This window comes from Lithobates pipiens, unplaced genomic scaffold (genome assembly GCF_037356315.1).
Source record: "Lithobates pipiens isolate NorthernLeopardFrog02 unplaced genomic scaffold, aLitPip1_a1.2 Scaffold_22, whole genome shotgun sequence".
Taxonomy (NCBI): Eukaryota; Metazoa; Chordata; class Amphibia; order Anura; family Ranidae; genus Lithobates; species Lithobates pipiens.
In genome coordinates this window covers 206645569-206673340 of record NW_027507784.1, presented here as the reverse complement: position 1 = coordinate 206673340, position 27772 = coordinate 206645569, and the positions used below count along the sequence as shown (strand labels likewise).

The 27772-nt window shown below is 47.7% G+C and overlaps 1 protein-coding gene across 1 annotated transcript in view; it reads left to right on the top strand.

Annotated features, from left to right (window-relative positions):
- The window catches only part of TMEM114 (transmembrane protein 114), a 154450-nt gene that overhangs the window by 103617 nt on the left and 23061 nt on the right, over positions 1 to 27772 (top strand). The window contains exon 3 of the mRNA XM_077448830.1: positions 1783 to 1920. Within this exon, the coding sequence (XP_077304956.1) occupies positions 1783 to 1920 (138 nt within the window). The remainder of the gene's footprint in view (positions 1 to 1782; positions 1921 to 27772) is intronic.

The window sequence follows — 27772 nt, the reverse complement described above, 5'->3', positions numbered from 1 at the left end:
AACAAGAGAATGCGCTGCATGAAAGAATTTTTAACATTGCAGCGTGACGAATGTGCTTCCGTGTCCGAATTTGATTGTGAGCTTGCGTGGCACTTGGTCCATCGGAGTAGGCTACACATGATCAGACTATATCCGATCGGAGCATGTTGTCAGAAAATTTTATAGACAAGTTGGAAAACTTGGTCCGTCGGATACTCCGACGGAAACAGTCCGATGGAGACCACACACAGTCGGAATGTCTGACCATGTGTACAAGGGCTTCTATAGAGGTAACAGTTCATGGCTCCAAACAGCGCTACAGTCTTTTTGTGGTTTAAGCTCACCCAGCAGGTGCACCATCCAGCAATGGATGTTTCCACACAGCGTGCTGCTGTGTCTCTCTCTCCTACTCAACAGCTCCACACTGACACTTTCAGCACACCTGATAATAAGCAGGTCTGAAGGGGAAGTACCTGCCGTCTTCAATTAACCCCCTCTTAACCCTGCCCCAGGCTGACCCTCTACAGTATACATTGTTGTTTTGTTTGTTACATGTTTTTTAAGAACACATATGGGACTTGATCGATGTACATATGTAAAAATATTCATACATTTATTATTATTATTAGAATTTGTCAACAATTGTATTACTATATTTTGGTAATTAATTGCATGGGAGTATATTCCTTACTTAATATTTAATTCCTTTTAGGCCGCGTACACACGGGCGGACTGTTCGCCCAACTTTGTCCGTCAAACAGTTTCGGCAAACAGTCCGCTCAAAATTAGCATGGACGGACATGGCCACACACGACGAACGAACAGTTTGCTGAAACCGTGCGCGATGATGTGAACGGCACGTACGACGGGACGAAAAATACGACGTCCTATACACTGCATTATAACTTTCGGCGTGAAAATCCTTTCTGAGCATGCGCGCAACTTTGTTTGACGAACAAGCCTACACACGAGCGGACTGTTCGCTGAAACAAGGTTTCAGCGGACAGTTTTACGGAATTTCCGAAAAACCTTGTTCGTCAAATTGTCCGCTGAAACTGTCCGCTGAAAGCCCACACACGAGCGGACTGTCCGCCCAAACACTGTTCAGCGGACAAAGTTGGGCGAACAGTCCGCCCGTGTGTACGCGGCCTTACAATATAAGGAATTAACATATATTTTGAAAAAATTATATTACCCAAGAGGTGGGTCCATGTGGACATCTTGATATCAATTTTGAATTTGGCATGCTTTTACTGGTTCATCAAATCCTAGGTAAGCATAATGCAGGAATGTAAAAGGAATTAAAAGGCACATTTTTATATAAAAGGCACTTGTCTTTTCTGCCTAAAGTAAGCCAACCTCTAACATTCATCCTATCACTATAGAGATTGACTGACTACCAGTGCAATTGATCCCCATAGATCTGGAGCCATCTTTAGATTTGGCTATGAGTTAGCAATTAATTCTCATTCGAAAGTATTTCATATAGCTGATTAATAGGTAGCAAATAACATGCATATTAACATTCAATTTCTCACTTTTACTTGCACCGTAAGTGTCGTTACAATTAGGAACAGAGTGCAAATGGAGGAATAATACAAGGTACTTACAGAGCTACCAAACACTGGAAGTATTAATTCATTTGAAGCATTATTTGTTCTGCAGATTACTGAGGTTTTTTTTTTTTTAATGTGTATCTAATTATGCAGTCTCGGATGTAGGTAAATTAAAATATTCTTAATTAAGCTTGTTATTTTCCAGGGCTGTTATCCAGCAATAATAAATCTTTTATTTTATATGCAGGTATGCATGGAACTCTTGTAATTCTGCTGCCCCTTAGTCTCATCCTGATCATTTTTGGAGGAATGACTGGATTTGTTAGTATACTAGCAAGGGCATATCTGCTACTGCTTTTAACTGGAATGTTTTTTCTATTTGGAGGTAATGTATGGATTTCTTAAGAAAAATAAGTTATATTGTTGAATTTGTTATTTTTTTTACTGTAGCTTGTATTTACTATCTAGTTGGCTTCATTAGGAAGCACAATTAGAAATGTGCTACATATACTGTATACCACATACAGACTTGTTTATTAAAAGGTAATACAAAGAGCAACAATGATATACAAAGTGCAATGATTCATTAGATCAAGCCATCTTTAAATCATATCTAAACCCAAGAGTACAAAGGTAATAAAATGCAGCGTACGAGTCCTTAGATTTGGTGGCCGCATTCGTTTTCATTTTCAAGCTAAAAACATTTTCAGCAAATACAGAAAATAGCCCTTTTTATTTTGTGTGAACTTACTTGGAATCATAACACATTGCTATTTGTCACTACTTGCCATTGTGACAACTAGGGATGAGCCGAACACCCCCCGGTTCGGTTCGAACCAGAACTTTCGAACGGACCCCACGTTCGTTACGAACGTTAGAACCCCATTGAAGTCTATGGGACTCGAACGTTCGAAATGAAAAGTGCTAATTTTTTTTTTTTATCCAAACGCAGGTTTATTAATCATATAAAAAGGTTACAAAAAAAAATGGTAGTAGGTGCAACCACACATATCTTATACAGTATAACAATGCCATAATGGGCTCACCCCCAACACAGCGGGGAGAGTCATCCTAAATAACAGAATATGGTTACCATAAGGGCTTCCCGTCCACCCCCCCCCACATCCCCATGACACGACCACTATGCGTTCCCACATTAAACTACACAAGTTTCCACAGCATTTAACCATCTATCCCACACCTTATTATATTTGGCAGGGCATCCACGGTGACTATATACTAACTTTATATATGGCAGTTTATTATTAATTTCTATGATCCAGTCACGTACCACAGGAGGAGCTGAACGCATCCAATGTTTTGCTATCAGCTTTCTCGCGGTAAACAGTGTGGACTGCAGGAACGTGGTAAGGTACACATCCACAGCAATGTCAGGGAACATACCCAATATGCACACTTTCGGGTCTAATTGCAGGGGTGACCCCCATGTGGTCATGCAGAAAGGTAATTATTTGCATCCAGTATGTTTGAATCTTAGGACATAACCACATTAAGTGGTAGAAAGTTCCAGAAGAACATAAGCACATGGGGCACCCCGGACTATAGCTGGGTTGGAATTTCGCCAGCCTGATGGGGGTTAGATACGATCTGTGAATTATATACAATTGTGTAAGGCGGTCTGGAATGCTCAATGACACCAGCTTAATGTTTTCTAGCAACTCATCCCAATCCGACCCATCCAGCGGGCCCACGTCCCCCTCCCATCTAATCCTAGCCCTCTCCGAGATCTGATTTATTTCCCTCGCCCTCAATAAGTTGTAAAATGTGGAGATCAATAGGGCCGAGTTGTCACCCAGCAGCAGCTCAACTAAGGACAAAGTCTGGACGTCAGGAAGGCCCTCAGCAAATTGGGATCTAAGTGCATGCCGCAGTTGTAAGTACCGGAAATGCATAGATTGAGGCAGGTCAAACTCCGCCCGTAACGTAGAAAAATCGCAAACGCCGAGAGGGGTTATAACCTGGTATAGAAAAACAACGCCCCTAGCGGCCCATAGGGCAGCCCCAGGGACAGCTAATAATTCTTTCAAAGCAGGGTTATACCACAATGGGGTGTGCGAGTGGCAAAAGTCAGCGCCAATAATTCCCAACGCCATCCTCCAAATCCTCCTGTGGTAGGACAGTAAAGGGGTCTGGGCAACCCCCGCCCTCCCGGCCCGGAAGAGCAGCTGTAGAGGAGTGTGAGTGTGTATGCCCTCCCCGCCTCCCACCAGCGTCTGGTATCTTGCCCCGTCTGACCTGTGCAGGTGGTAGAAATGCGACAGTTGCGCCGCCAAATAGTACGCCCGAAAGTCCGGAAGGGCCACCCCCCCGATCCCGACGGGTTCTTGAGAGTATTCCACGCCAATTTGTGCCTAGAGGAGCCCCAAATAAACGTACTCAGAATAGTGTCTATCGTTTTGAAAAAGCGGAGATGGATCAGGACCGGGGAGTGCCAGAGCGCATAGAGGATTTTGGGGAGTAAAATCATTTTCGTCAGGTTAACCCTGCCCGTCACCCCGAGAGGGAGACGGGACCAAACCTGGGTACGCATTTTGAGAAATAAAAATAGGGGCTCAACATTAAGTAGTAGGTAATCTCGTGGTTCTCTGGTAATACGCACCCCCAAATATTGAATTTCGGAGACCCTGGAGAGTGGGAGGGAGGCCGCGCAGCGGTCCAGCACCGACATGTCCAAAGGTAATATCTGGGACTTGGACCAATTTATGGCCAAACCCGAATGGCTGCCGAACTCCCCCAACACCTCCAAAGCACTCCGCAGTGATGGACCCTCATCCTCCAAGTACAAAAGGGTATCATCCGCATACATACTTACGGATTCCACAAGGGTACCACTGCGGAGGCCAGCCATCCCCGGATGATGCACATGAAAGTACATTCATAAATACGCGACGAATATTCATAGCCGTGTTTTTCCCCGGCATGAAGCCTGTCTGGTCTGGATGCACAAGGGACAGTATAACCTTGTTTAGTCTGAGGGCTAAATTTTTTTCTAAAACTTTGATATCGGTCTGAAGTAGTGAAATGGGGCGGTATGATTCAGGAAGGTGAGGGTCCTTGCCCGGCTTGGGTAACACAATAATGGTGGCCTGTCGCAGCGTCTCTGGAAGCGTTTCCGAGTCGAACAAATAGTTAAACAATTTCAACACTTCCGGAACTAACACGGTAGAATACTGGGCATAAAAATCCAAGGGTATACCATCCTGTCCAGGGGCTTTAGCCGAAGCCAGAGACGAAATCGCCAATGCAACCTCATCGCTAGTTAGGGGGTGTCACGAGGATCCTGCCAGCAGCGGTCAGCCCGGACCTTCCGCCGCGCGTCTGCGGGTGCGCGCCTGCGCGTGCGCGGGTGCGCGCGTGTGTGCGCTCGTTGGCGCCAGGCGGGCTATTTAGCTCAGTTGGTCACATCCAGTTCTTGCTGTCTGATCTACAGCGTGCGAGTACCCTGATTCTGAGAACCTGCCTTCTGTGACCTGTTGACCCGGCTTGTTTACCTACTGCGCCTGCTATCCGCCTGCATCTGACCTCGGCCTGCCTGACCTTCCTTCTGCTTGTTCCTTCGGTGCCTTGCTGCCTGCCCGTTTACCGACCTGGCTCGTCCGACCATCCACCTGCCTGATCCTTGGTACTTATGCTGACCGCCTGACCTCCGACCCGGCTTGCCTGACTACTCTGCTTCCAGCCTTCTGTTCCGGTGCCGTCTGCTGCTCTATCTCCAATAGTGGTTCCAGCACCTGCCTGAAGTCCTGCCTCTGCCAGAGTTCCTGCATTGGTGTCCTGGTTCAGCCTCTCTGCCTGCTGCCCTGCTTCAGCTTCCTGCACCTGCCTGCTGATCCAGTTTCCCTCCGATCCCAGCACTCCCTGATCCAGCTGTTGATCCTGCCAGACACTCGTGCCCCTCTTGACTCTTGTGTTACCTGTATACACTACCAGGGCCCTTGAGTCTGAGCCACAAGAGAGGTCTCCTTCTGCAAGTCGGGCTCTACCACCAGGTACGTGACAGTATCAGACAGCCATTTCCGAGCCCGCGCAGGGAGCCTCTCCCATGGACGAACTTTGTCTGCATCTGTCTGGCCTCACCCAGGCTGTTAAGAGTCTCCAGGAGGGATACACGCGTTTGGAGGAAAGGGTCCAAGCTCTCACTTCGCCCACAACCGCTCAGGGGCCTCTTCCGTCCACTGCCGGGTCTCTAGCACCTCTTCTCCGACAGTGGTAATGCTGCCTCCCGAACCCAGGGTTCCCACGCCTGAAAAGTTTTCTGGGGAGCGAAGTAAATTCAGAGCGTTCCGGAACTCTTGTGAACTGTACTTTGCCCTTCAGCCTCGCACCTTCTCACTTTAGGCCACCAAGGTGGGATTCGTGGTGTCCTTGCTCCTGGGAGATCCTCAAGCTTGGGCCCATCGTTTACTGGAACAGAAAGCAGAGGTCCTAACCAACCTGACCACTTTCTTCGATACGATGGCCCAGCTCTACGAGGACCCTCAACTCTCCGCCACGGCCGAAGCTGCCCTGCATACCCTTCAACAGGGGCGTAGGGCCGTAGAGGACTATGTCGCTGAGTTCCGCCATTGGAGTACTGATACGGACTGGAACGATGCGGCCCTTCGCTACCAGCGAAGGATGGAGCTCTCAGACCCACTGAAAGATGAACTGGCTCGTGTGGGAGACCCACAAACTCTGGATGCCTTGATTAATCTGGCCATTCAAATTGATCGACGGCTGAGGGAGCGAAGAGCTGAAAGAGGTCCTGGGCCTACTCGCCCCACCTGGATGCTGCCTCGGGTACCTAACTACTCTCATCCGGCTCCCATTCCTAGTCCTGTTCCAGCACCTGATACTTCTGAACCTATGCAGCTCGGAGTCCTTCGCCCTGCTCTCACGATGGAGGAGCGCCAACGTCGTCGGGTCAACAACTTGTGCCTTTACTGCGGGGAACCTGGGCACTACGTCAGGAACTGTCCTGCCAAGCTCCGTAAGTGCATGTCTGTCTCGTCTGGCTCTACTACTGCTTGGCTTAAGACCTCTTCTCACCTCGCCCTTTCTGTCTCGTTGCAGCTCCCAGGAAAGACTTTGCAGGTCCCCGCTATCATTGACTCGGGGGCTTGTAGTTGTTTCATGGACTCTTCTTTTGCCAGTAAACACCAAATCCCTTTGCTGTACAAGGCTCAAGGACTCTCTATCCACCTGGCCGATGGCTCCACGATAAAATCTGGACCAGTTACGCAAGAGACTACCCCCCTTTCAGTTTCTGTCTCTAATCTGCATCAGGAACTGCTTCGCTTGGACATTATTCCATCTCCTTTGTTTCCAATCATCCTTGGCATGCCATGGTTGCAGGCCCATAACCCTGCTATAAACTGGGTGACCGGGGAGATCCCATTTTTCTCTCCTTATTGCCAGCAGTACTGTCTCCTGAAGAATTCTGGCGAATCCTCTGCCTTACTATGTCTGGATTCTGATTCTGAGCTTCGCCAAGCAGTTCCCGAAGTATACCATGACTACCTAGATGTCTTCAGTAAGAAAGGGGCAGAAACTCTGCCGCCCCATCGGGCATATGACTGCCCCATCGAACTTCTCCCCGGGGCTGAAATTCCCTTTGGCAGGATCTTCCCACTGACCGAACTGGAACAGGAAACTCTAAAAATGTACATAGACGAAAACCTGAAGAAAGGCTTCATTCGACCCTCCACTTCCCCAGCGGGTGCAGGCATCTTCTTTGTGGAAAAAAAAGACCATACCCTCCGGCCCTGTGTTGACTACAGAGAGTTAAATAAGATAACAGTAAAGAATCGATACCCGCTTCCTCTGGTACCAGAATTATTTCAGAGACTGGGAACTGCCTCTACCTTCACTAAGCTGAATCTCAGAGGGGCCTACAATCTGGTTCGTATCAGAAGTGGGGATGAGTGGAAGACAGCTTTTCGTACCCGCTTTGGGCATTTCGAATATCTGGTGATGCCCTTCGGATTGTGCAATGCTCCCGCTACCTTCCAGTATTTTATTAATGATGTCTTCCGGGACTATTTAGACTTGTTTGTCATTGTCTACCTTGACGATATCCTCATTTTTTCCCCTTCTCTAGACTCTCATCGCAAACATGTTAAATGTGTCCTGGACCGGCTCCGGCAACACGGGCTGTACGCCAAGGCTGAAAAATGTGCTTTTGAACAAGAAAGTATCTCATTTCTGGGCCTAGTTATTTCTGTTGAAGGAATAAGGATGGATCCACAAAAGATTTCTGCAATTCTTGACTGGCCAGCTCCCACTGACAAGAAAGGGGTCCAACGTTTTGTTGGCTTCGCCAATTTTTACAGGAAATTTATCAAGGGGTTCTCCGCTATCATCTGCCCAATCACGCAACTAACCAAGCAAGGGGTGCGTTTTCATTGGTCCCCGGAAGCTCAAGTCGCTTTCGAGTCCCTCAAGAGACTGTTTACCTCCGCGGATGTCTTAAAACATCCCGATTCTTCTCTACCATTTGTCCTGGAAGTAGACGCCTCTGAAATCGCTGTTGGAGCTGTTCTCTCCCAACGACAAGGTACCAAAGCTTCACTTTTTCCAGTTGCCTTCTTTTCCCGAAAGCTGTCCCCCGCGGAGAGAAATTATGACGTAGGCGATCGGGAATTACTGGCCATAAAATCTGCCCTGGAAGAATGGCGATACCTGTTAGAAGGAGCTGCTCATCCTATCCTGATCTACACAGATCACAAGAACTTGGAATACCTGAAGTCTGCAAAGAGGCTGAGACCGCGACAAGCTAGGTGGGCCTTGTTCTTTTCCAGGTTCTCATTCCATGTTACTTACCGGCCCGGCTCCAAGAACACGAAACCCGATGCCCTCTCTAGGATGTTTCACAAATCCGAAGGAACTTCACCCCCTGACACTATCCTGGCCCCAGGGAACTTTCTCCTGTTACAGGAAGATCTGCTCTCGCGGTGGAAACAAGCTTTCATGGGGTCAACACCCACCGTTGGAACTGAGTTACAGGTCAGGGATGGACTGTTTTGGTACGGCAGCAAAATCTTTGTACCCGAATGCTTACGAGTGGCCATTCTCGAACTTTGCCATGATCATGCACTAGCAGGGCACTTTGATGCCTATAAGACTGCTGATCTTGTTCAGCGTACTTTCTGGTGGCCCCAAGTACTTAAGGACTGTAGGAGTTACGTGGAGTCCTGCACCACCTGTGCCCGGAGCAAAACCCGTAGGTCCAGAGCCTGGGGGTTACTGAAACCTCTGCCCATTCCAGATAGGCCATGGAAGATGTTGTCTATGGACTTCATCGTCGACCTGCCCCCTGCAGCTGGGCATACTGCCATCTTTGTGGTGGTAGATCGGCTGTCTAAAATGGCCCATTTCATCCCGATGAAGGGTACCCCCTCTGCTTCCGAGACTGCCCAGATGTTTATCAGGGAAATAATTAGACTTCATGGAATTCCGACCAATATAGTTTCTGACCGCGGAGTGCAATTAACCTCGCGGTTTTGGAAAGCGCTGTGTAAAGTCCTGGGAATTACGCTATCATTCTCCACCGCTTACCATCCTCAGACGAATGGTCAGACCGAGAGGACCAATCAGACCTTCGAGCAATACCTGCGTTGTTTTTCATCCTTTTCCCAAGATGACTGGGTCACACTGCTTCCGTTGGCCGAATTTGCTTATAATAATTCCATGCATTCTGCTACCAAGCAAAGTCAGTTTTTTGCTAATTATGGTTTTCATCCAGCTTTCCTTCCTAATTCCATTCCCGAATGTTCTGTGCCAGCAGTCTTGGAGACTATAAATTTTTTCTCTTCGAACAACCAATTATTAGAGAAGACCATGGCAAGATCCCAGGAACAGAATAAGGAAGTGTTCGACAGGAAGAAGCGGGGTGAATTGCTGCTCGAACCAGGTGACCGTGTATGGTTATCCTCTGCGAACCTTAGATTGTCTTGTCCTTCCATGAAATTTGGCCCCAAATTCCTGGGCCCTTTCCCTGTAAAGAGGAGAATTAACGAGGTGGCTTATGAGCTGGAGCTCCCGGATTCACTCAGAATCCACCCTGTCTTTCACGTCTCCCTGTTGAAACCCTTTGTCCCCAATCCTTTTCCTGACCGGAATGTGAACCCTCCAGACCATGTAATGGTGAATGGGGAGGAAGAATTTGAAATTGAAGCTATCCTGGATTGTAGGAAAAGGAATAAACAAGCTCAATTTTTAATTAAATGGAAAGGTTATGGCCCGGAGGAGAATTCTTGGGAGCCTGTGGAGAATATCCATGCAAAGACTTTAATCCAAGCTTTCAGGAGATTGCACCCTGAAAGATGGGCCCGGTTGGGCATCCGGAGGCTGCCCCTTGAGGGGGGGCAATGTCACGAGGATCCTGCCAGCAGCGGTCAGCCCGGACCTCCCGCCGCGCGTGCGCGCGTGCGCGCGTGCGCGTCCGTGCGCGTGTGTGCGCTCGTTGGCGCCAGGCGGGCTATTTAGCTCAGTTGGTCACATCCAGTTCTTGCTGTCTGATCTACAGCGTGCGAGTACCCTGATTCTGAGAACCTGCCTTCTGTGACCTGTTGACCCGGCTTGTTTACCTACTGCTCCTGCTATCCACCTGCATCTGACCTCGGCCTGCCTGACCTTCCTTCTGCTTGTTCCTTCGGTGCCTTGCTGCCTGCCCGTTTACCGACCTGGCTCGTCCAACCATCCACCTGCCTGATCTTTGGTACTTCTGCTGACCGCCTGACCTCCGACCCGGCTTGCCTGACTACTCTGCTTCCAGCCTTCTGTTCCGGTGCCGTCTGCTGCTCTATCTCCAATAGTGGTTCCAGCACCTGCCTGAAGTCCTGCCTCTGCCAGAGTTCCTGCATTGGTGTCCTGGTTCAGCCTCTCTGCCTGCTGCCCTGCTTCAGCTTCCTGCACCTGCCTGCTGATCCAGTTTCCCTCCGATCCCAGCACTCCCTGATCCAGCTGTTGATCCTGCCAGACACTCGTGCCCCTCTTGACTCTTGTGTTACCTGTATACACTACCAGGGCCCTTGAGTCTGAGCCGCAAGAGAGGTCTCCTTCTGCAAGTCGGGCTCTACCACCAGGTACGTGACAGGGGGCATCAAGATCTGCAACCTGTGTCGGGGACAGTCTAGGAAGAGATATTCCCTCCAGATAAATCTTGGTCTCTATTCTTGGAGTAGTCACCTGGGAGGTATAAGTCGCCATGTAGAACTCCCGAAACATCTCCGCCACTATCTGCGGATCAGACACCTTAACTCCCCGGTGATTGGTCAGGGAGACCACCACCGGAGGTCTGGAGTCCTGATGCGCCAGATAGGCCAGAAGCCTCCCCGCACGCTCACCCTGCTCGAATACCCGTTGTCTAGTAAAGAAGAGCTTCCGCTTGGCTTGATCGAATTGTAAATGTTCTAACGCTCGAGTGTGATGCCTAAGCAGCTGTGCTTTGGCCTGGGTGGGGTTAGCGCTGAAGTCGGCTGTAACCACATCCAGCGCCTCCGCAGCCTGCGTTAGCTGAGTCAGGGATGCTTTCTTCAGCCGGCCTATCCGCCGCGAAAGGGTGGAGCGAACATGCAACTTAAAGGCCTCCCAAACGTGGTCCGTCCGGGCAGTGTCCCGGTTAGTGTCAAAGTAAAATCGCCATTCCTCCTCTATGTCCTCGCATTCGCTCAGTGTCGACAGCCAAAAGGGGTGAAGTCTCCACTGCCTCGGACCTGCCTGACGTGCCAGCTCAAAGGTAGCCCAGCAGGGAGCGTGGTCTGAAAGCAACCGGGCGCAGTACCCAGCGTCCAACAGTCCGGGCAGTAGGCTCTTTGCAGTCAAAATGTAGTCGATGCGGGACATAGAGGAGTGGGTTGCAGAAAAACATGAGTACTCGCGTTTCTCAGGATACCTGTGACGCCACGGGTCAACAAGGGAGAACTCCCTTAATGTACGACCCAGTCTGGTCTCGCCGGAGCCATGAGCATCCCCAACCAGACGCATCCTGTCCATGTCCCTGTCTTGTACCATGTTAAAGTCCCCTAGCCAAATGGCAGGGGTGGTGGGGTGTATGGCCATGTAGGATAGCCCCTCAGTGATAATTGTAGAGTTATATGGCGGAAGAACATAAAACGCCAGCACAAGATATTGGACCCCATAAAGAACACAGTGCAAGAACAAGTACCTGCCCTGGGGATCTGTCCGCAAAGATATCAACTCAAATTGGGTAGATTTAGTCACTAGGACAGTGACCCCACGGGAATAAGGGGTATAGGTGGCATGATATGCCCAGCCGATCCAGGGGCGTTTCAGCGCCAACTGCAATTGTCCGGTGATATGCGTTTCCACCAGCACAATAACATTAGCCCTGTATAATTTGAGACGGTCAAATACCGCCGTACGTTTTAATTTATCCCGCAACCCCCGGACATTCCAGGACAGGAATTTTAACTCACCCCGAAATAATAACCCATAAACGTAGGAGAAGGAGGGAGGTGGACGATCCCCAGAGCAGTGACCCTCCCCAGCACAGCATAGTCATACATCATAGACATAATCACTCGAGTTATAACTGGCACAGGTACACGTCCTGTAGCTACGTGCAGTGTGGAAGCAATAACACCCAAATAAAACCTGCAACCAAATCTAAAACTAACTTTTAAACATCCCAACCCCCCCCTCCCAGCTCTCAGCCCCCCCAACCAAGCCGGAGCACACATCCCTAAACAAAACCCAACCAGGTTTAACTCTGGTAAACTATGAGGGCGAAAAATCCGCTGGGTGCAATTCCAGCGATGGAGCGCGACGCACACACACCGCCCGCTGGTACAACAACCAGCAGCTGAGCATATGAGTGAGCCGAACCCGCAATACCATAGTCACATAGTGCCCAAAATTGTCTTGCCAACATACATGCAAACCTTAAAGTCCTTTAAGTGCGAGAGCACGGGCCATGTTGCGAGGGCCTTCGAAAGAGTTCAGTACCTGCCAAGTCCCATGCCCTAGGCCTATACGCCAACAGAGAAACTGCCAAGCATCATACAGCGATGAACCCATTGCGACAGGAGCCTGGCCTTGGGGGAGACACAGGTGGGGAAAGCAGGTTTAGAGAGAAACAGAGAGGGCAGATAGAAAAGAAGGATGGGAAAGAGAGGAAGAAGAGAAGAAAACTTGAAACCCCAAGGAGGGAGAGAATGTAGCAGAGCGGGAAAGAGGGGGAAGTGAGGAAGAAGTGACAAATGAAGTAGCTGAAGGACCAGGTACACAGAAGGAAAAGAGGGGGAAAAGGGGGGAACCATGGCCGGTGCCGGAGTGGAGGAGTATCGTTAAGTCAGGGGCCAAATATAGATTCTGGCAACAGCAAGGAAAGTCCAGCCACCACAGAGAGATAGTCTCCCACAGTCAAATATCCCCTCCGTGGCGGAGAAGGTACCAGAAGGGGGAAAGGCACACACACGTCCTCCCGAAATCCACGTGAGGAGTCGGCCAAACAAAATATAGAGAACGTGGGGGAACACAGGGGTCCAGGAGAGCCATCAATGCAGCCGCAGCAGTAGGGCCCGATCCACAATATCTCCACAACTGGAACGCCAGGGGGTGAAGAAGGTAAGTTCCGGGTAAGTGATGAATGCACAGGGCCGTGGGGTGATCAATCCCGCGGCGGCCGGTTACGGGCCGCGTCCCTTTGATCCAACCAGGCCACCGCCGCCGCTGGGTCCTCAAAAAAGTGAGCCCGGTCTTCTCCCACAACACGGAGCCTGGCTGGAAAGAGCATAGCATATTTAACATGGTGGGCCCGGAGGCGTCGTTTAATCTCCACAAAACGTGACCGTTGCCGTTGAACCTCCGCCGAAAAATCCGGGAAGACCGAGATGTGGCCATTCTGGAAGGGGATGTTTCCTCGCTCACGGGTAAGTCGCAGGATGGTGTCTCTGTCCCGGTAGTTCAGGAGTTTGGCGATGAAGGTACGCGGTGGGGCACCGTCAGGCGGCGGGCGCGCCGGCATCCTGTGCGCTCTCTCAACCACAAAAGAGGTAGAAAAGGCCTCCCTGCCGTAGGATTTAATGAGGAGAGTCTCCAAGAACGTAGCCGGGTCAGCACCCTCCGAGCCCTCCGGCAGACCCACGAACCTTAGATTGGACCGACGGGCTCTATTTTCCAGGTCGTCCTGCTTCTGGGCCAGTAACTGCAGTCTCCGTTGGATGTCCTCCTGCGCGTATTGTAGCGGGAACAGGACATCCTCGGCCTGACTAATCCTGGTCTCCGTTTCCGTGACCCTGTCCCGCAGCTTGGAGAGATCCCGGCGGATTAGGGAAATGTCCACCTTAACTTCCTCGATCTTGCAAGTGAGGACAGATTGACAGGAGGAGATCGCCTCTAGCACCTTCGCCGTCTCTGCCGCAGCAGGCTCCACTGGCGGAGCGGCCGGGCCGCCCCATGTTGGTCCTCGTGGTCCCGTTCTTGCCTCCGGAATTTGTCAAGTGCCGCGGCTGCTGCAGCGCTTCTTTTCAGCGGGGACATGCTCGCACACTATCCAGAAACCGACTGGTACAGTAGGGCAACACAGGGGAACCTGCGGGCACACAGGATGGACGTGTAGGATGTTGGATGGTACGGAGCTCAGCTCACACGCGTCCTACTCCATCGCCAGCCAGGCCACGCCCCCCGAAAAGTGCTAATTTTAATGGCTAATATGCAAGATACTGTCCTAAAAAGGGTTTGGGGACCTGGCTCCTGCCCCAGGGGACATGGGTCAATGCCTAAAATGTTTTTAAAAATGGCCGTTTTGGCGGGAGCACTGATTTTAATGACGATTAAAGTGAAAAAAAAAAAGTGAAATATTCATGTAAATATGGTGCCTGGGGGGTGTCTGTAGTATGCCTGTGAAGTGCCACGTGTTTCCCGTGTTTAGAACAGTCCCTGCACAAAATGACATTTAACGGAAATAACACCATTTAAAACTGCTTGCGGTTTTAATGTTATATCTGGTTCCTGCAATATGGTTGAAAATCATTGAGAAAAATGGCATGGGTAGCCCTCCCTGCCCATTACCAGCCTATTTGGGTCTTGTACGCATATTAAGGGGAACCCTGTACCCATATTAAAAAAAGGAAATGCGTGTGGCCCCCAGGCCCTATATACTCAGAACAGCAGTATACAGGCGGTGCAAACAAGACAGGGACTGTGTAGGTTTGTTGTGTTAAGTTGAATCTGTTTGTAATTTTCAACTGGTACATTTTGAAAGTGTAGCTCCAGTCAAAAAAACGATTTTTAAGCTTTTTGGAAAACATAGAGAAGGGTTATCACCCCTGTATAATTTGTTTTGTCGTCCATCTTTTTTCATCTCACTTGCTGTTGTCTCCTTCCGTTTGCAAGTAGGAGATGTTTGTAAGTTGGATGTTTGAAAGTAGGGGCCTGCCCTATATGCTCTGCAGAAATGGCGGAACAAGGTGTTGGTTTTGCCACAACATTGTAAGCCCTCAAAGTGACTCTTGGTGGGCGCTGGAGCGCCCTGCTGTGAACGATTATATCAAGAATTGTAATTACATGCCATTGTTGAACAGTGGTAGAAAAATTGACCTTTGGTGGTTGTGGTGCTGGTGCCACAACACTATAAGTCCTCACAGTTACTCTGGGTGGGCACAGGAACGGGCCCTCCTGTGAAATATTATATCAAGAATTATAATTACATGTCCCTGTTAAACAGGGGCAGAAAAATTTGGCCTTAGGCACTGCTGCTGGTGCCACCACACTGCAACCTCTTCCATATACTCTAGTTTTATTGCAGGAATTAGCCCTGCTGCAAAGCATTGCATCAAAAATTGTACTTAAACGCCCCTGTTAACCACTTGCTTACTGGGCACTTAAACCCCCCTCAGTCCCAGACCAATTTTCAGCTTTCAGCGCTGATACACTTTGAATGACAATTGCGCGGGCATACAACACTGTACCCAAATGAAATTTTTATCATTTTTTTCCCACAAATAGAGCTTTCTTTTGGTGGTATTTAGTTACAGCTCGGAGTTTTATTTTTTGCTAAACAAACAAAAAAAGATGCAAAAAAAAAAAAAAAAAAATCGTGTTTTAATAGTTTGTTATAAAATTTTGCAAACGGGTCATTTTTCTCCTTCATTGCAGTGCGCTGATTAGGCGGCACTGATAGGCTGCATTGGTGGGCACTGATGGGCTGCATTGGTGGGCACTGATGGGCTGCATTGGTGGGCACTGATAGGCTGCACCGGTGGGCACTGATAGGCATAGTTAAGGCGGCACTAATAGGCACAGATAAGGCGGCACCGATGGGCACAGATAAGGCGGCACTGATGGGCAAAGATGGGCACAGATAAGATGGCACGGATGGGTGGCACGGATAAGTGGCACGGATGGGTGGCACGGATGGGCACTGATAGGTACCACAGATAGATGGGACTGATGGGCACTGATAGGTGGCACTGATAGGTGGCTCTGATAGGTGGCACTGCTGGGCACTGATGGGCGGCACTGCTGGGCACAGATGGGCGGCACTGCTGGGCACTGATGGGCGGCACTGGGGTGCAGCACCTTTGAGGCAGATTGGGTGGCACTGTGGGTGGCACTGTGGGTGGCACTGTGGGGTGGCACTGTGGGTGGCACTGTGGGTGGCACTGTGGGTGGCACTGTGGGCACTATGGGCACTGACGGGGGGCACTGACGGGGGGCACTTACTTTTGCTTTTATTTTATTTCAGGATGGCACTGCGGGAGGCAGGTGGGCACAGGCAGGTGGCAGGTGGTCCCTTGTATTGATGGCCGTGATCGGGACTGATGTCCCGATCACGGCCGCCGGCGATCGGCTTTTTTTTTCTCTCCTCGCGCTGTCAGCGCGAGGAGGAATAATAGCCAATTACCGGCTCCGTTCTATCACATGATCAGCTGTCATTGGCTGACAGCTGATCACGTGATAAGGGGTCGGGATCGACCCCTTACACGGATCGGTGATCAGGCGAGTCTCACGGACTCGCTGATCACAGAGCGCGCCGCACGCGCCCCTCAGGGGGCGCGCAGGCCGCTCGTAACCGGGACCACGTCAATAGACGTAGTCCCGGAAATGTAGGTCCGCGCTAATGCCGTCATTTGGCAATAGCGCGGATCTGTAGTGGTTAAACAGGGGCAGAAAAATTGGGCCTTAGGCACTGCTGCTGGTGCCACCACACTGCAACCTCTTCCATATACTCTAGTTTTATTGCAGGAATTAGCCCTGCTGCAAAGCATTGCATCAAAAATTGTACTTAAACGCCCCTGTTAAACAGGGGCAGAAAAATTGGGCCTTAGGCACTGGTGCTGGTGCCACCACACTGCAACCTCTGCCATATAATTACAAATTACATTTGTTCTGCCTATGAAGCAATAAAATATTAATTTAAGTGGGAGTTTAATGTAGTGGTACTGGAGAAAAGAAAGAAGAATGCAATAGGAAAATAATTAGAATGCATAATTTGCTGGATCCATTGGGCTCCCAAAATGTTTTCTCTACCTCTTCATTATTTGACTTAAATACCCACTATCTTTTTCTATTAGGCCTTTTCCCCCTTACTGTGTGAAGCCAGATATACCCACGTAAATCCCCAAACTAGATCCCACATCCCCACTGTTAGGAGTACCACCGACCCAGGGGACCACCAGTCTCCTCCAATCCTCTCTGCTGACGTCCACCTTTTTTTTACCATAGCCCATCCAATAGGAAGTGGCTACAACAGGCAGGGGTGTGGATTTTATCTCTGAGAGGGGCTTTAAATGAAAAGTATAACATACAGTGGCAGTGCGTCCGTAAAGGGTGCAGGAGCGCTGCCCCCTCTCTTCTGTCACCGCTCTATCACCATAGATAGATTCATGCCTTGCATGAATCTATTTATAGTCCCCGCTGACACCCCCTATTCAGGTGTCTGGCCCCTTTTCTGGCGCTGGGCACCTGAATTATAGTGATGGTTTTTTTTTTTGGAAGCAACTGATTAGAGCCGTAGACTCTAATAGGCACCCAAAAAGGTGAACAGCGGGTGCAATGCTGTGCGTTTGCTGCTCACTCAATTGTTTGTTAGCAAAGTGAAGGAATTCACTTTGCTAACACTGAACCACCTCTCAGCCAATCAGGTGCTCGGGTCTGTTATCTGTCATCTGATTGGCTGAAACATCAGATGCTGTGATTGGACGCCTGATAGAGAGGACGGAAGAAGACATCAAGGAGCACGCAGGACACCGCCACTGACCCGCTGCGAGACAGGCAAGTGCCGGGGTGATACACACTTCCAGCATTTGATGGGGCACAGTTGCAGCGGCAAATGATGGGCACACTGGCAGCATTTGATGGGGCACAGGAGCGGCAATTGATGGGTACACTGGCAGAAATTGATGGGCATACTGGCAGCAATTGATAGGTATGGTAGTTGGCACAATGGCTGCTCTTGATGGGCACAGTAGCTGCCTTTGATGGGCACAGTGGCTGCGTTTCATGGGCATAATGGCAGCATTTGATGGGCACAGTGGCTTGCGTTTGATGGCACAGTGGCTGCATTTGATGGGCACAGTGGCGGCGTTTGATGGGCACAGTGGTTGCATTTGATGGGCACAGTGGCTGCGTTTGATGAGCACAGTGGCTGCGTTTGATAGACACAGTGGTTGCATTTGATGGGCACGGTGGTGGCAATTGATGGGCACAGTGGCTGTGGTTGATGGGCACAGTGGTTGCATTTGATGGGCACAGTGGCTGAACTTGCTGGGCACAGGGGCTACGCTTGATGGGCACAGTGGCTGTGTTTGATAGACACAGTGGTTGGGCTTGATGGGCACAGTGGCTTAGTTTGATGGCACAATGGCCGCAATTGATTTTCTTTTTTCAGTTTGTTTGCGCCTCCCCAAAAATTTTGAGCACCAGCCGCTAGTGGCACCAGTAGCTGCGTTTAATGAGCACAGTACTTGCGTTTGATGGGCACAGTGGCTGCGCTTGATGGGCGCAGTGGCTGCGCATAAAGATCAAGTAGGCTTTGTCCATTTAAGGGGTACACGAGACAGCATTTGCAGAGCGATCCAATTGATTGATATTGCAAAATCCTACTCTAACTCAGCACGCACTATCTCCTAACACTACTGACTGCAAGCTCTATTATAAAAGATAGATCACTAGCTATATAGGTGAGGTGAATATCGCGGTGTATACTGCGGTCAGGGCATGCAGACAATAACCAGAAAACAGCAGAGATAAAGGGGTATATACAGATGTATACTGTGCTGTGCTGGAGGCACAGACAACTTCCAATAACTCCTGCAGATGGCAATTGGGCTCAAATAGAGAACAGCTATGTAGGTGGATATAGCGGTATGTACTGGGTACAGAGCACGCAGACAGCACGCACTATCTCCTAACACTACTGACTGCAAGCTCTATTATTAAAGATATATAAATATAGTGAAGTGAATAGTGAATATAGTGGTGTATACTGCGGTCAGGGCACAGACAATAACCACTACACAACAGCAAGATAGGAAATCAGCCAAAAACGATCGGTGTGTACTGTGTTGAAGGTACACAGAACACCCACTGCTACAGATGCCAACACACTACACGAGGCCGCCGCGCTGGCGGCCTTATATAGTGTGGGGCGTGTACTACACAGCCTGAGCTATGATTTGCCACAGGCATCCTGCCTGTGGCCAATCATGGCTCTCCTCGCTGCTGGCGCTGCGATTGGCCAAGCATGCGGGGTCACAGTGCATGCTTGGCCAATCATGAGCCAGCAATGCACTGTGCCATCACAGTGCATTGTGGGCCGTGAGCGCCACGCAAATTTTGACGCGAACGGACCAAGTGTTCGGATTTCGCCGAACGGACGAACAGCCAATGTTCGAGTCGAACGTACGTTCGACTCGAACACGAAGCTCATCCCTAGTGACAACCATAGCTCTCTCCAAACATACAGTGGAGAAATGAGTATATTATTTTTAGGATTACAAGGTTAAAAAACTGAAAAGTATATATTTTGTTTGGATTACTTAAATTGTATTTAAACCAAAAAACAATCAGTGAGAAGAAATTCCAAATGCTCATTGCAATTTGTACATTTTATTACTAAATAAGTATATGGTACATACTTTCGCTTTTTTGATGACTTTGCTGCCTGGCTACCCTACTTTCTCTCCTCTGAAACACCCACAATCATTCTTGGTGACTTTAACATTCCTGTCAATGTTAACAGCCCAACTACAGCTAAACTTCTCAACTTAACCTCATCTTTTGACCTAACCCAATGGACATATACTTCCACTTACTCCAATGGTAATACCCTTGACTTTGTATTCTCCCATCTCTGCAACCCTGGCAACCTCACAAACACTCCCTTTCCTCTCTCCTATCACAACCTCACTAGTTTCACTGTATCCTTACCTCCAACCACCCATCCCTCCAGGCAGCAAACAATTACTTGTAGGAACCTTTGCCACCTTAACCCTTCTCTTCTCTATTCTGCTACTGACCACCTATATGACATAATGTCTCCCCTGTCCTGTCCTGACCTGGCCACCTCTGTCTACAACAGTTCACTCTCATCATCACTAGATGCACTTGCTCCTCTAACCACACGCAAAATCAGGCCCCAACCGTTACAACCCTGGCAAACACTAGAAATCTGAAGAGACATTGTCGTGCTTTTGAACGACTGTGGTGTAAAACCAAATGCCTGCAAGACTTCACCGTATATAAATCTGCCCTTCTAAAATACAATTCCTGCCTCCATGCTGCCAAACAAGCCTACTTTGTTTCTCTTATTAATACTTTGTCATCCAGTCCCTATCTACTCTTCTCAACCTTTAACTCTCTCGTTTGTCCCCCACACCCTCTACCCACTAACTCACTGTCCAAGAGATTGCCAATCACTTCAAAGACAAGATTGATGCAATTCGTGATGACACCTCCACTGTGCGTACATCTTCCCCACTCAACAGCACATTCAACACTCTCCACTTTTGAATTGGCTACTACTGAAGAGGTTACAAAACTTTTCTCAGATGCCCACCTAACCAATTGTCCCTTGGATCCTGTTCCCTCACAACTACTAAGGTCACCCTCTTATTCTATCCTATGCTCCCTCACTCACATCTTGAATCTCTCCCTCTCTAGTGGCACCTTCCCCTCCCCTCTAAAACATGCGCAGATCACCTCCATACTTAAAAAAACCCTGACCAACCTGAACAACCTAAGACCCATCTCATTGCTCCCATTCACCTCTAAACTTCTAGAACGCTTAGTCTACAACCGTCTTAGCTCCTACCTCAGTGAAAATAACCTTCTTGACCCATTAGTCTGGCTTTCGCTTGCAGCACTCCACGGAAAATTATTTACTAAAACTCACTAACGATCTACTAACTGCTAAAACCAACAGCCAATACTCCATACTCCTACTACTTGACCTCTCTGCTGCCTTAGATACTGTTGACCACCCGCTTCTCAATAAACTACATTCCCTTGGCCTCCGAGATTCTGCTCTATCCTGGTTCTCTGCCTATCTATCACATCGCTCCTTCAGTGTCACCTACAACTCTGTATCCTCCACTCCATTGCCTCTTTATGTTGGGGTCCCCCAAGGCTCTGTTCTTGGACCCCTTCTCTTCTCTATCTACACCTCCATCCTTGGTCACTTGATAACCGCCCATGGCTTCCAATACCACTTATACGCCGATGACACTCAAATCTATCTGTCTACTCCTCAACTCACTACTTCAGTCTCCTCTCGCATTACTAACTTGCTAACTGACATATCAGCATGGATGTCACACCACTTCCTTAAACAAAATCTCTCTAAATCTGAGTTATTAATATTCCCCGCTGCGCATGCCCCCTTACATGACTTTTCCATCAAAATCAACAATGCAACCATCAGGTCTTCCCCTCACGCCAGGGTACTAGGTGTAATCCTAGACTCCGACTTGTCATTTCAGCTCCAAGTCCAATCGTTGTCAGAAGTTTGTAGAATTTACCTCTGTTACATCTCTAAAATTTGCCCCTTTTTAACAAATGAAACCACCAAGCTCCTTATTCACTCCCTTGTCTCTCGCCTTGACTATTTCAACTCCCTTCTCATTGCCCTGCCTTTCCAAAGGCTATCCACTCTTCAGTCTTTCATGAATGCTGCTGCCAGACTTATCCACCTTACCAACCGCTCAGTGTCTGCCAACACTCTCCTCCAATCCCTACACTGGCTCCCAATCACACAGTGAATTAAATTCAAAATACTAACCACAACATACAAAGCCATTCACAACTTTGCCCTGAGCTACATTGTCAACCTTGTCTCCAAATATCACCCACATCGTCCCCTCTTCTCTTCTGAAGACCTCCTACTCTCAAGCTCTATTGTCTCCTCCTCCGATGCTCATCTCCAGGATTTCTCCAGAGCCTCTCCCATCCTCTGGAACTCACTACCTCACTGAAAACTCATCTCTTCAGGGAGCCTGTCATGTCTCCAACTAATCTCCTACCACTTCCATCAGCTCATTCCCCACAGCTTAACCTTTTGTACAACCTGCCCCACCCTATTAGATTGTAAGCTCTTCTAAGCAGGGCCCTCTTAATCCTCTTGTATTTTATTGTATTTTAACTGTATTGTCTCCTTTTATATTGTAAAGTGCTGCGTAAATTGTTGGCACTATATAAATCCTGAATAATAATAATTTTGTTTAGACTTTTTTAAGATTATGTTAATGTTGTAGGAATGTATTTTTTATTTTTTTAATTAAAAAATCTAATTAATCTAAACAGAGTTATAAAGGTGTATTCATGCAATAAAAACCTTGTTTTTATTTAAAATGTATAATTTACTATTTATGTAGCACTAACGCCCAAAGGAGCTGCTGGTTTTATTCGGGCTTACCGTTATCACACCTGCTCGCTTCTTCATCTTAGGGGAGTCCCGTGGAAAGTAGCCCAAATGATGATAGATCAGACACGTGGTCCTTTTTGAAGATTTATTTAGCGGTAACACCAAAGAGAGACACAAGACACACTCCTTCAATAGAGGGTTAGAGGATAAGGGGGAGTTCTGGCACCTAGTAATTGCAAGTTAGAGGTATTAGTCAGATCCAGAGGACAAACAGCTCCGCAGACTGGATCCAGCAGTCACCGGATAGGCCCCTCTCACTTGACCTAGCAGCCGATGAGATGCCAAACAAAGTCTCTGCCACAGACTTGTTAATTGAACTTAGTGGTTTTGAGAGTAGATGCACAACAAAGTCTCTGCCACAGACTTGTTAACTGAACTTAGAGATTTTTGAGAGTTTTTAGGAAGAACTACCATACAGTACCATATTCTTTCAGCCGACCCAGCGATACTGTAAGGATATTGATCCGAGTTGCGTCCTCAAACTGAGTTTCCAGGCTCCTCCAGAGACACCAGCCTTGCGATCGGTCCTCCACTGGAAAAGTCCTCTGCCGGATCCTCCAGCTTTTCTTGGCTTCTCCCCACAGACGAGACAGCAAAGGACCTCCCCTGGATCAGTAGGCCCCAAGACATTCCTGAGCCTACACTCAGTTGTGAAGCCTCGGGCCAGCTGGCCCCGAAGCGCAAGACCATGCGACACAGACCCCAGGCCCGGAGGGCCCTGGGGTCGGGATCACGGACCCTGGAAAACGAACCCAAAAAAATGGCGTCTGTACCTTAAATACCCTCTCCCAGAATGCACAGCAGGGAAACCACACACACTGAACCATTTCATTCAATGCATCCAGCCCGCTGCTGTTCCACACCCACCGACGGTGACAGCAGCACCTACGGTCAGGTGGGAATAAGTGCAACCCAGCTGGACTAGTACAGAAACCAGAACTTTTAGAGAAATTAGTCTGAGCCAAACTACAGCTTCAGACAATTACATTTGAAAAAAACAATAGTGTCTGCTCATCAGGAGCAGGGTGCTACATACTCCCCCCCTCTGCATTAGACAATGTCCCCATCATCTGGGAAAAAAAATATAAAGACTTTCAGTCTTGAAAGTCTGGTACCTGAACTCAAAACTTGGACAGGAAAGGGAAAAGGGAAGGTAAAACAAACACTCAACACATTAGAATAATTTTACATGCAAACAAGTTACATAACACATAACTCCCATTTTCTAACTATCTAAACCACCCACTCTCCAGTAGCTTGATAGAATATTTCTTTGCTTTCCTGAAACAAAACACATAAGCAAAAAAAAAACAGAAGCATACAAAATGTGCAACTACAGAAGCAAAGCCTCACTTCAAAAGAAAATGAAATTATACTTTCTTTCCAATATATTCACTGCATGCCTGAGTGCAATAGTCCAACCTGTTATGCAAACCTTCACCACCTAGTGGTGAAAGCGTTGAAGAACAAATCCTTTATACAAGTGTGGTGACCGGTAGGTAATCTTGACCCAAAGCATATTTTATGAGACCTGACACTATCTAGCTAGTCCCCACAGTCCTTGTATGTTAAGATAAAAGAAGCTCTCCTCTTTTAGAACTGGCATGAAAAAGAAAGTCAATGCGATGCATCACAAATAAAACCGGGGATCTGGCAACGTTATGGCTTTCCCCTTGGCATCCACAGTAGTTATAAAGTAAACTATAAACAAAAAATGCAGCGCTAAAAGTGAAAAAATCACCTACTTGTGAAAAAGGTGAAAAAAAATTTGCACAGTGGCATAGTATAACCCAAGCATAATAAAAATAACACAAATGCAATATGTATAGATAAACAATGCAGAAATCCACGTGAACAATGTGTAAAGATCCCCACAATATATGTGGATGAATAGTAAAGAGATCCACGTGAACCGTACCACGCAGATCACCAAATAATGTGACAAACACGAAACAAACAATAGTCCTATGACACGCAAGAAAATAATTGTCCCCTTAAGCAACAACTAGTTCCTCTTCAGTAAGGAGCGATCCAAATTGACAGGAGTGCCCAACTTCCAGTAAATGTAAAATGGAACACTGAAGGTACCATCATAGCGACACCCTTCCAAAGCTCCTCATGCAGGTAATACAGCGTACTGGATACTGGATACAGAGATAAGTAATGGGTACTCTTACCCGAAGGAGTGGACCCACGCACCTTAGTGGTGAGTCAGTCAGGCGTCAAGCTGTAATGAACAGCAATCCTCTCAAAGGGATGGTGTGAACCTCCACTCTGCCACGCCATCTTCCGTACTCTCTATAAACGGGGTGTCCAATGTAGGATATCCTCAGCATAAACGCCAACGTAGGAAGTACTCACATCATAGTAAGTGTATCAAAAATAAGAAAGGGGGAAAGAAAAAAGGCCTCCTCATAGAGTAGATTAAATCCAGTAAAAAAATAAGTTTATTAAAAAAATATATAAAATTAGAAATACATGCATGTACAAGCCCACAGTGAAGAGGGGTACAAAAAAGAAAAACAACAATGAAGCTGTCGTCTGGATGCGTGGAAAATATCGCCAGCAGGCTAAGTACCCGACATGTTTCGCAATAACTTGCTTCAACTGGGGCATAGCCTGCTTGTGAAATCGCACGCTATAAATACACATCCATTCAATTACAATTAGCATCAGCTGTTGTCTAGAGACACCGGCGGCAAAAATTCAAGCAATGTTTTTTTAAAACCACCCCCTGACATCTATTGCTGACACCACACAGACTAGACCTATCAATGAGAGGAGAGGGCAAAGTGTCAGCACCCATCCCACTCAGAGCAGACCTATCACAGAGAAAGGAAATCAAAGCGTCACTCCCATCCCACAGGGACCACCCCTGTGTGCATGTGACTCCTAATGGAAAAAAAAAAAAAGGCAATCATGCACAAGGGACACATTATCCACCGTCACATCCGCCCATCCGCGCCGCCCATAACCGAAAGATAAGAGCCTAGCATCTCAGGGGAAATGCCAAATGGCAGAGGGGGCTGTACAAAGGGGCGGGACACACTATCACGGTAAAAACCGCCCACAACTGCATCACGGGGAGGAACAACCGACAATGGGAACCACCCATCGAAAGAGACAGTGCAACGCTGTCACCCCTAACGTCCACACGTCATCACGCCCCTAAATCTTAGCACTATGCCAGATGGAAGGCGTTGCGGTCCACGCCTCACTCTGGGAAAATCACCAAAACAACAAACAAAAGGAAAAGAAAGGACACACTATTGCAGGGGAAAACCGCTCTATGCCACATCGCATCAAACTACCTCCCCACTAGGGGGTCACTGCAGCGCCATCACCATACGTAACAGCGCGGCCCCACACGTCGCCAGTGCGAAGGGTATAGCGTCACATACACTTCTCTAAAACCCCTCTCATAAGTGGAACAGAGTATGACCAGGGAAAAGGAAAAGGAAATTTGTATAAAACTCCTCTCCTCTGAGAACATAGCACAGATACTAGTCATAACCCCCTCTAGTGGCCAGATTATAAACCACATGTCTCTAAACAGTACAGCCAAAAACACCTTGACAAAAAAATAAAATTACTGAAAAAATTAAAATGAATAACAGCAAGGGATAAAAATATAAATACGTGGCCTACAGCCACATATCCTCAACCTAAACATAATAAGAGATCACAGAACTAAAACAGCAGAAATATAAATTCCATTATTATATAACAAATGTTGAAACCAGCCCTACTCAGGAAAATTGCCACATCTACTACGCCTTATTAATAAATACGTTTATGTCCCAGTCAACCTTCAACCCAAACGGAAAATAACATTTTAATTGGTAAATCCAAAAGGTTTCTAATTTAGAAACCCCCCTTACTTTGGATTCACCCCGCCAATGTGGAGAGAAAACATCAATAACTTGGAACTTGGTCCCAAATGGATTTTTGTTGTGACACTAGTAAATGCTTAGGTACGCTATGGTTCGTCAATCCCAACCTGATGTTAGTAATATGTTCATTGACACGTACAGAAAATGTTCTGATAGTACGACCTACATATTGCCTCTTGCAAGAACAAGTAATGAGGTAAACCACAAAACGTGTCGTGCAAGTGGAAAAACATTTCATATGATATATAGTAGAAGTGGTGGAAGACTCAAACACATCAATCTTATTGCCACATAGAGCATTCTGCATACAGACGTTACATCTCTTGCATGGGAAAAATCCTTTAGTTTCTAGAAAGAAAGACTTCTTTACTGGATGGCCTATTACAGTTGGAGCGATCTTATTTCTTAAGGAAGGCGAGCCCTTATAGATGACACCCGCCCTTTCTGGAAGGACAGGTCCCAAATAGGGATCATTTTTTATTACCTCCCAATGCCGATTAAAGATCCCTTTAATCTGTTTGGATTGTATAGAATATTGGGTAACGAAGGACCATTTTGATTTTAAATCAACTTTTCGTGTAGTATGTATACTAGTAAGGGTAGACCTATCTAGAGCCGACACCCTACGGATCTCTTCCTCAATGGCATCAGGGCAGTAGCCCTTATCCAAAAAAGAGTTTTCAAAACATCCGCCTGTGACAAAAAGTCTGACAGTTCCGTACAATTTCGCCTAATACGCAACAGTTGGCTACGAGGTACAGATTTAAGCCAGGGGGCATAGTGGCGACTATCTGTCGGGATATATCCGTTGCGGTCAGTCGGTTTAAAATGGGTCTTAATGACCAGCCGGTGACCCACAACGGAAATATCCAGATCGAGGAAATGTATCTTAGTAGTACTCACATCAAAATGACCCCTATCTCATTATCATTGAGGGTGACCATGAATTTGTGCAGTGACTCCTCATCTCCCTTCCACAGGAGAAGGATGTCGTCTATATAATGCGCCCACAGCGCTAATTCAGGGCGCCGTAAGGCATAGACAACATCCTCCTCCCATACGGCCATGAAAAGGTTGGCGAGACTGGGGGCAAATTTAGCACCCATCGCCACACCCTTTCTTTGTAGGAAAAACTGCTCATCATACCAGAAATAGTTGCTCTGTGTCGCAAACCGGAGCAGTTCCACAATATATACTTGTTGCTTAACTGGGACAGTTAAGTAAACAATGCTGTCCTTTCCAGGCCAGCAAATAACTATTTTGTCCGCATGAATGTGTCTCCCATAACTCCAGCGTTGAAGACACCCAGTGAAAAGATCATCCATAGTTGAGGAACATCCTGATTTCTTAAAAGGTTTTGGCACTTTCAAATAGTCCCAAACATCATTTGCATACCAACGTTCTCAATGCTGTTCAATCTCTTGCATTATTTCCTTAGGTACGTAAGGAAATTCCAG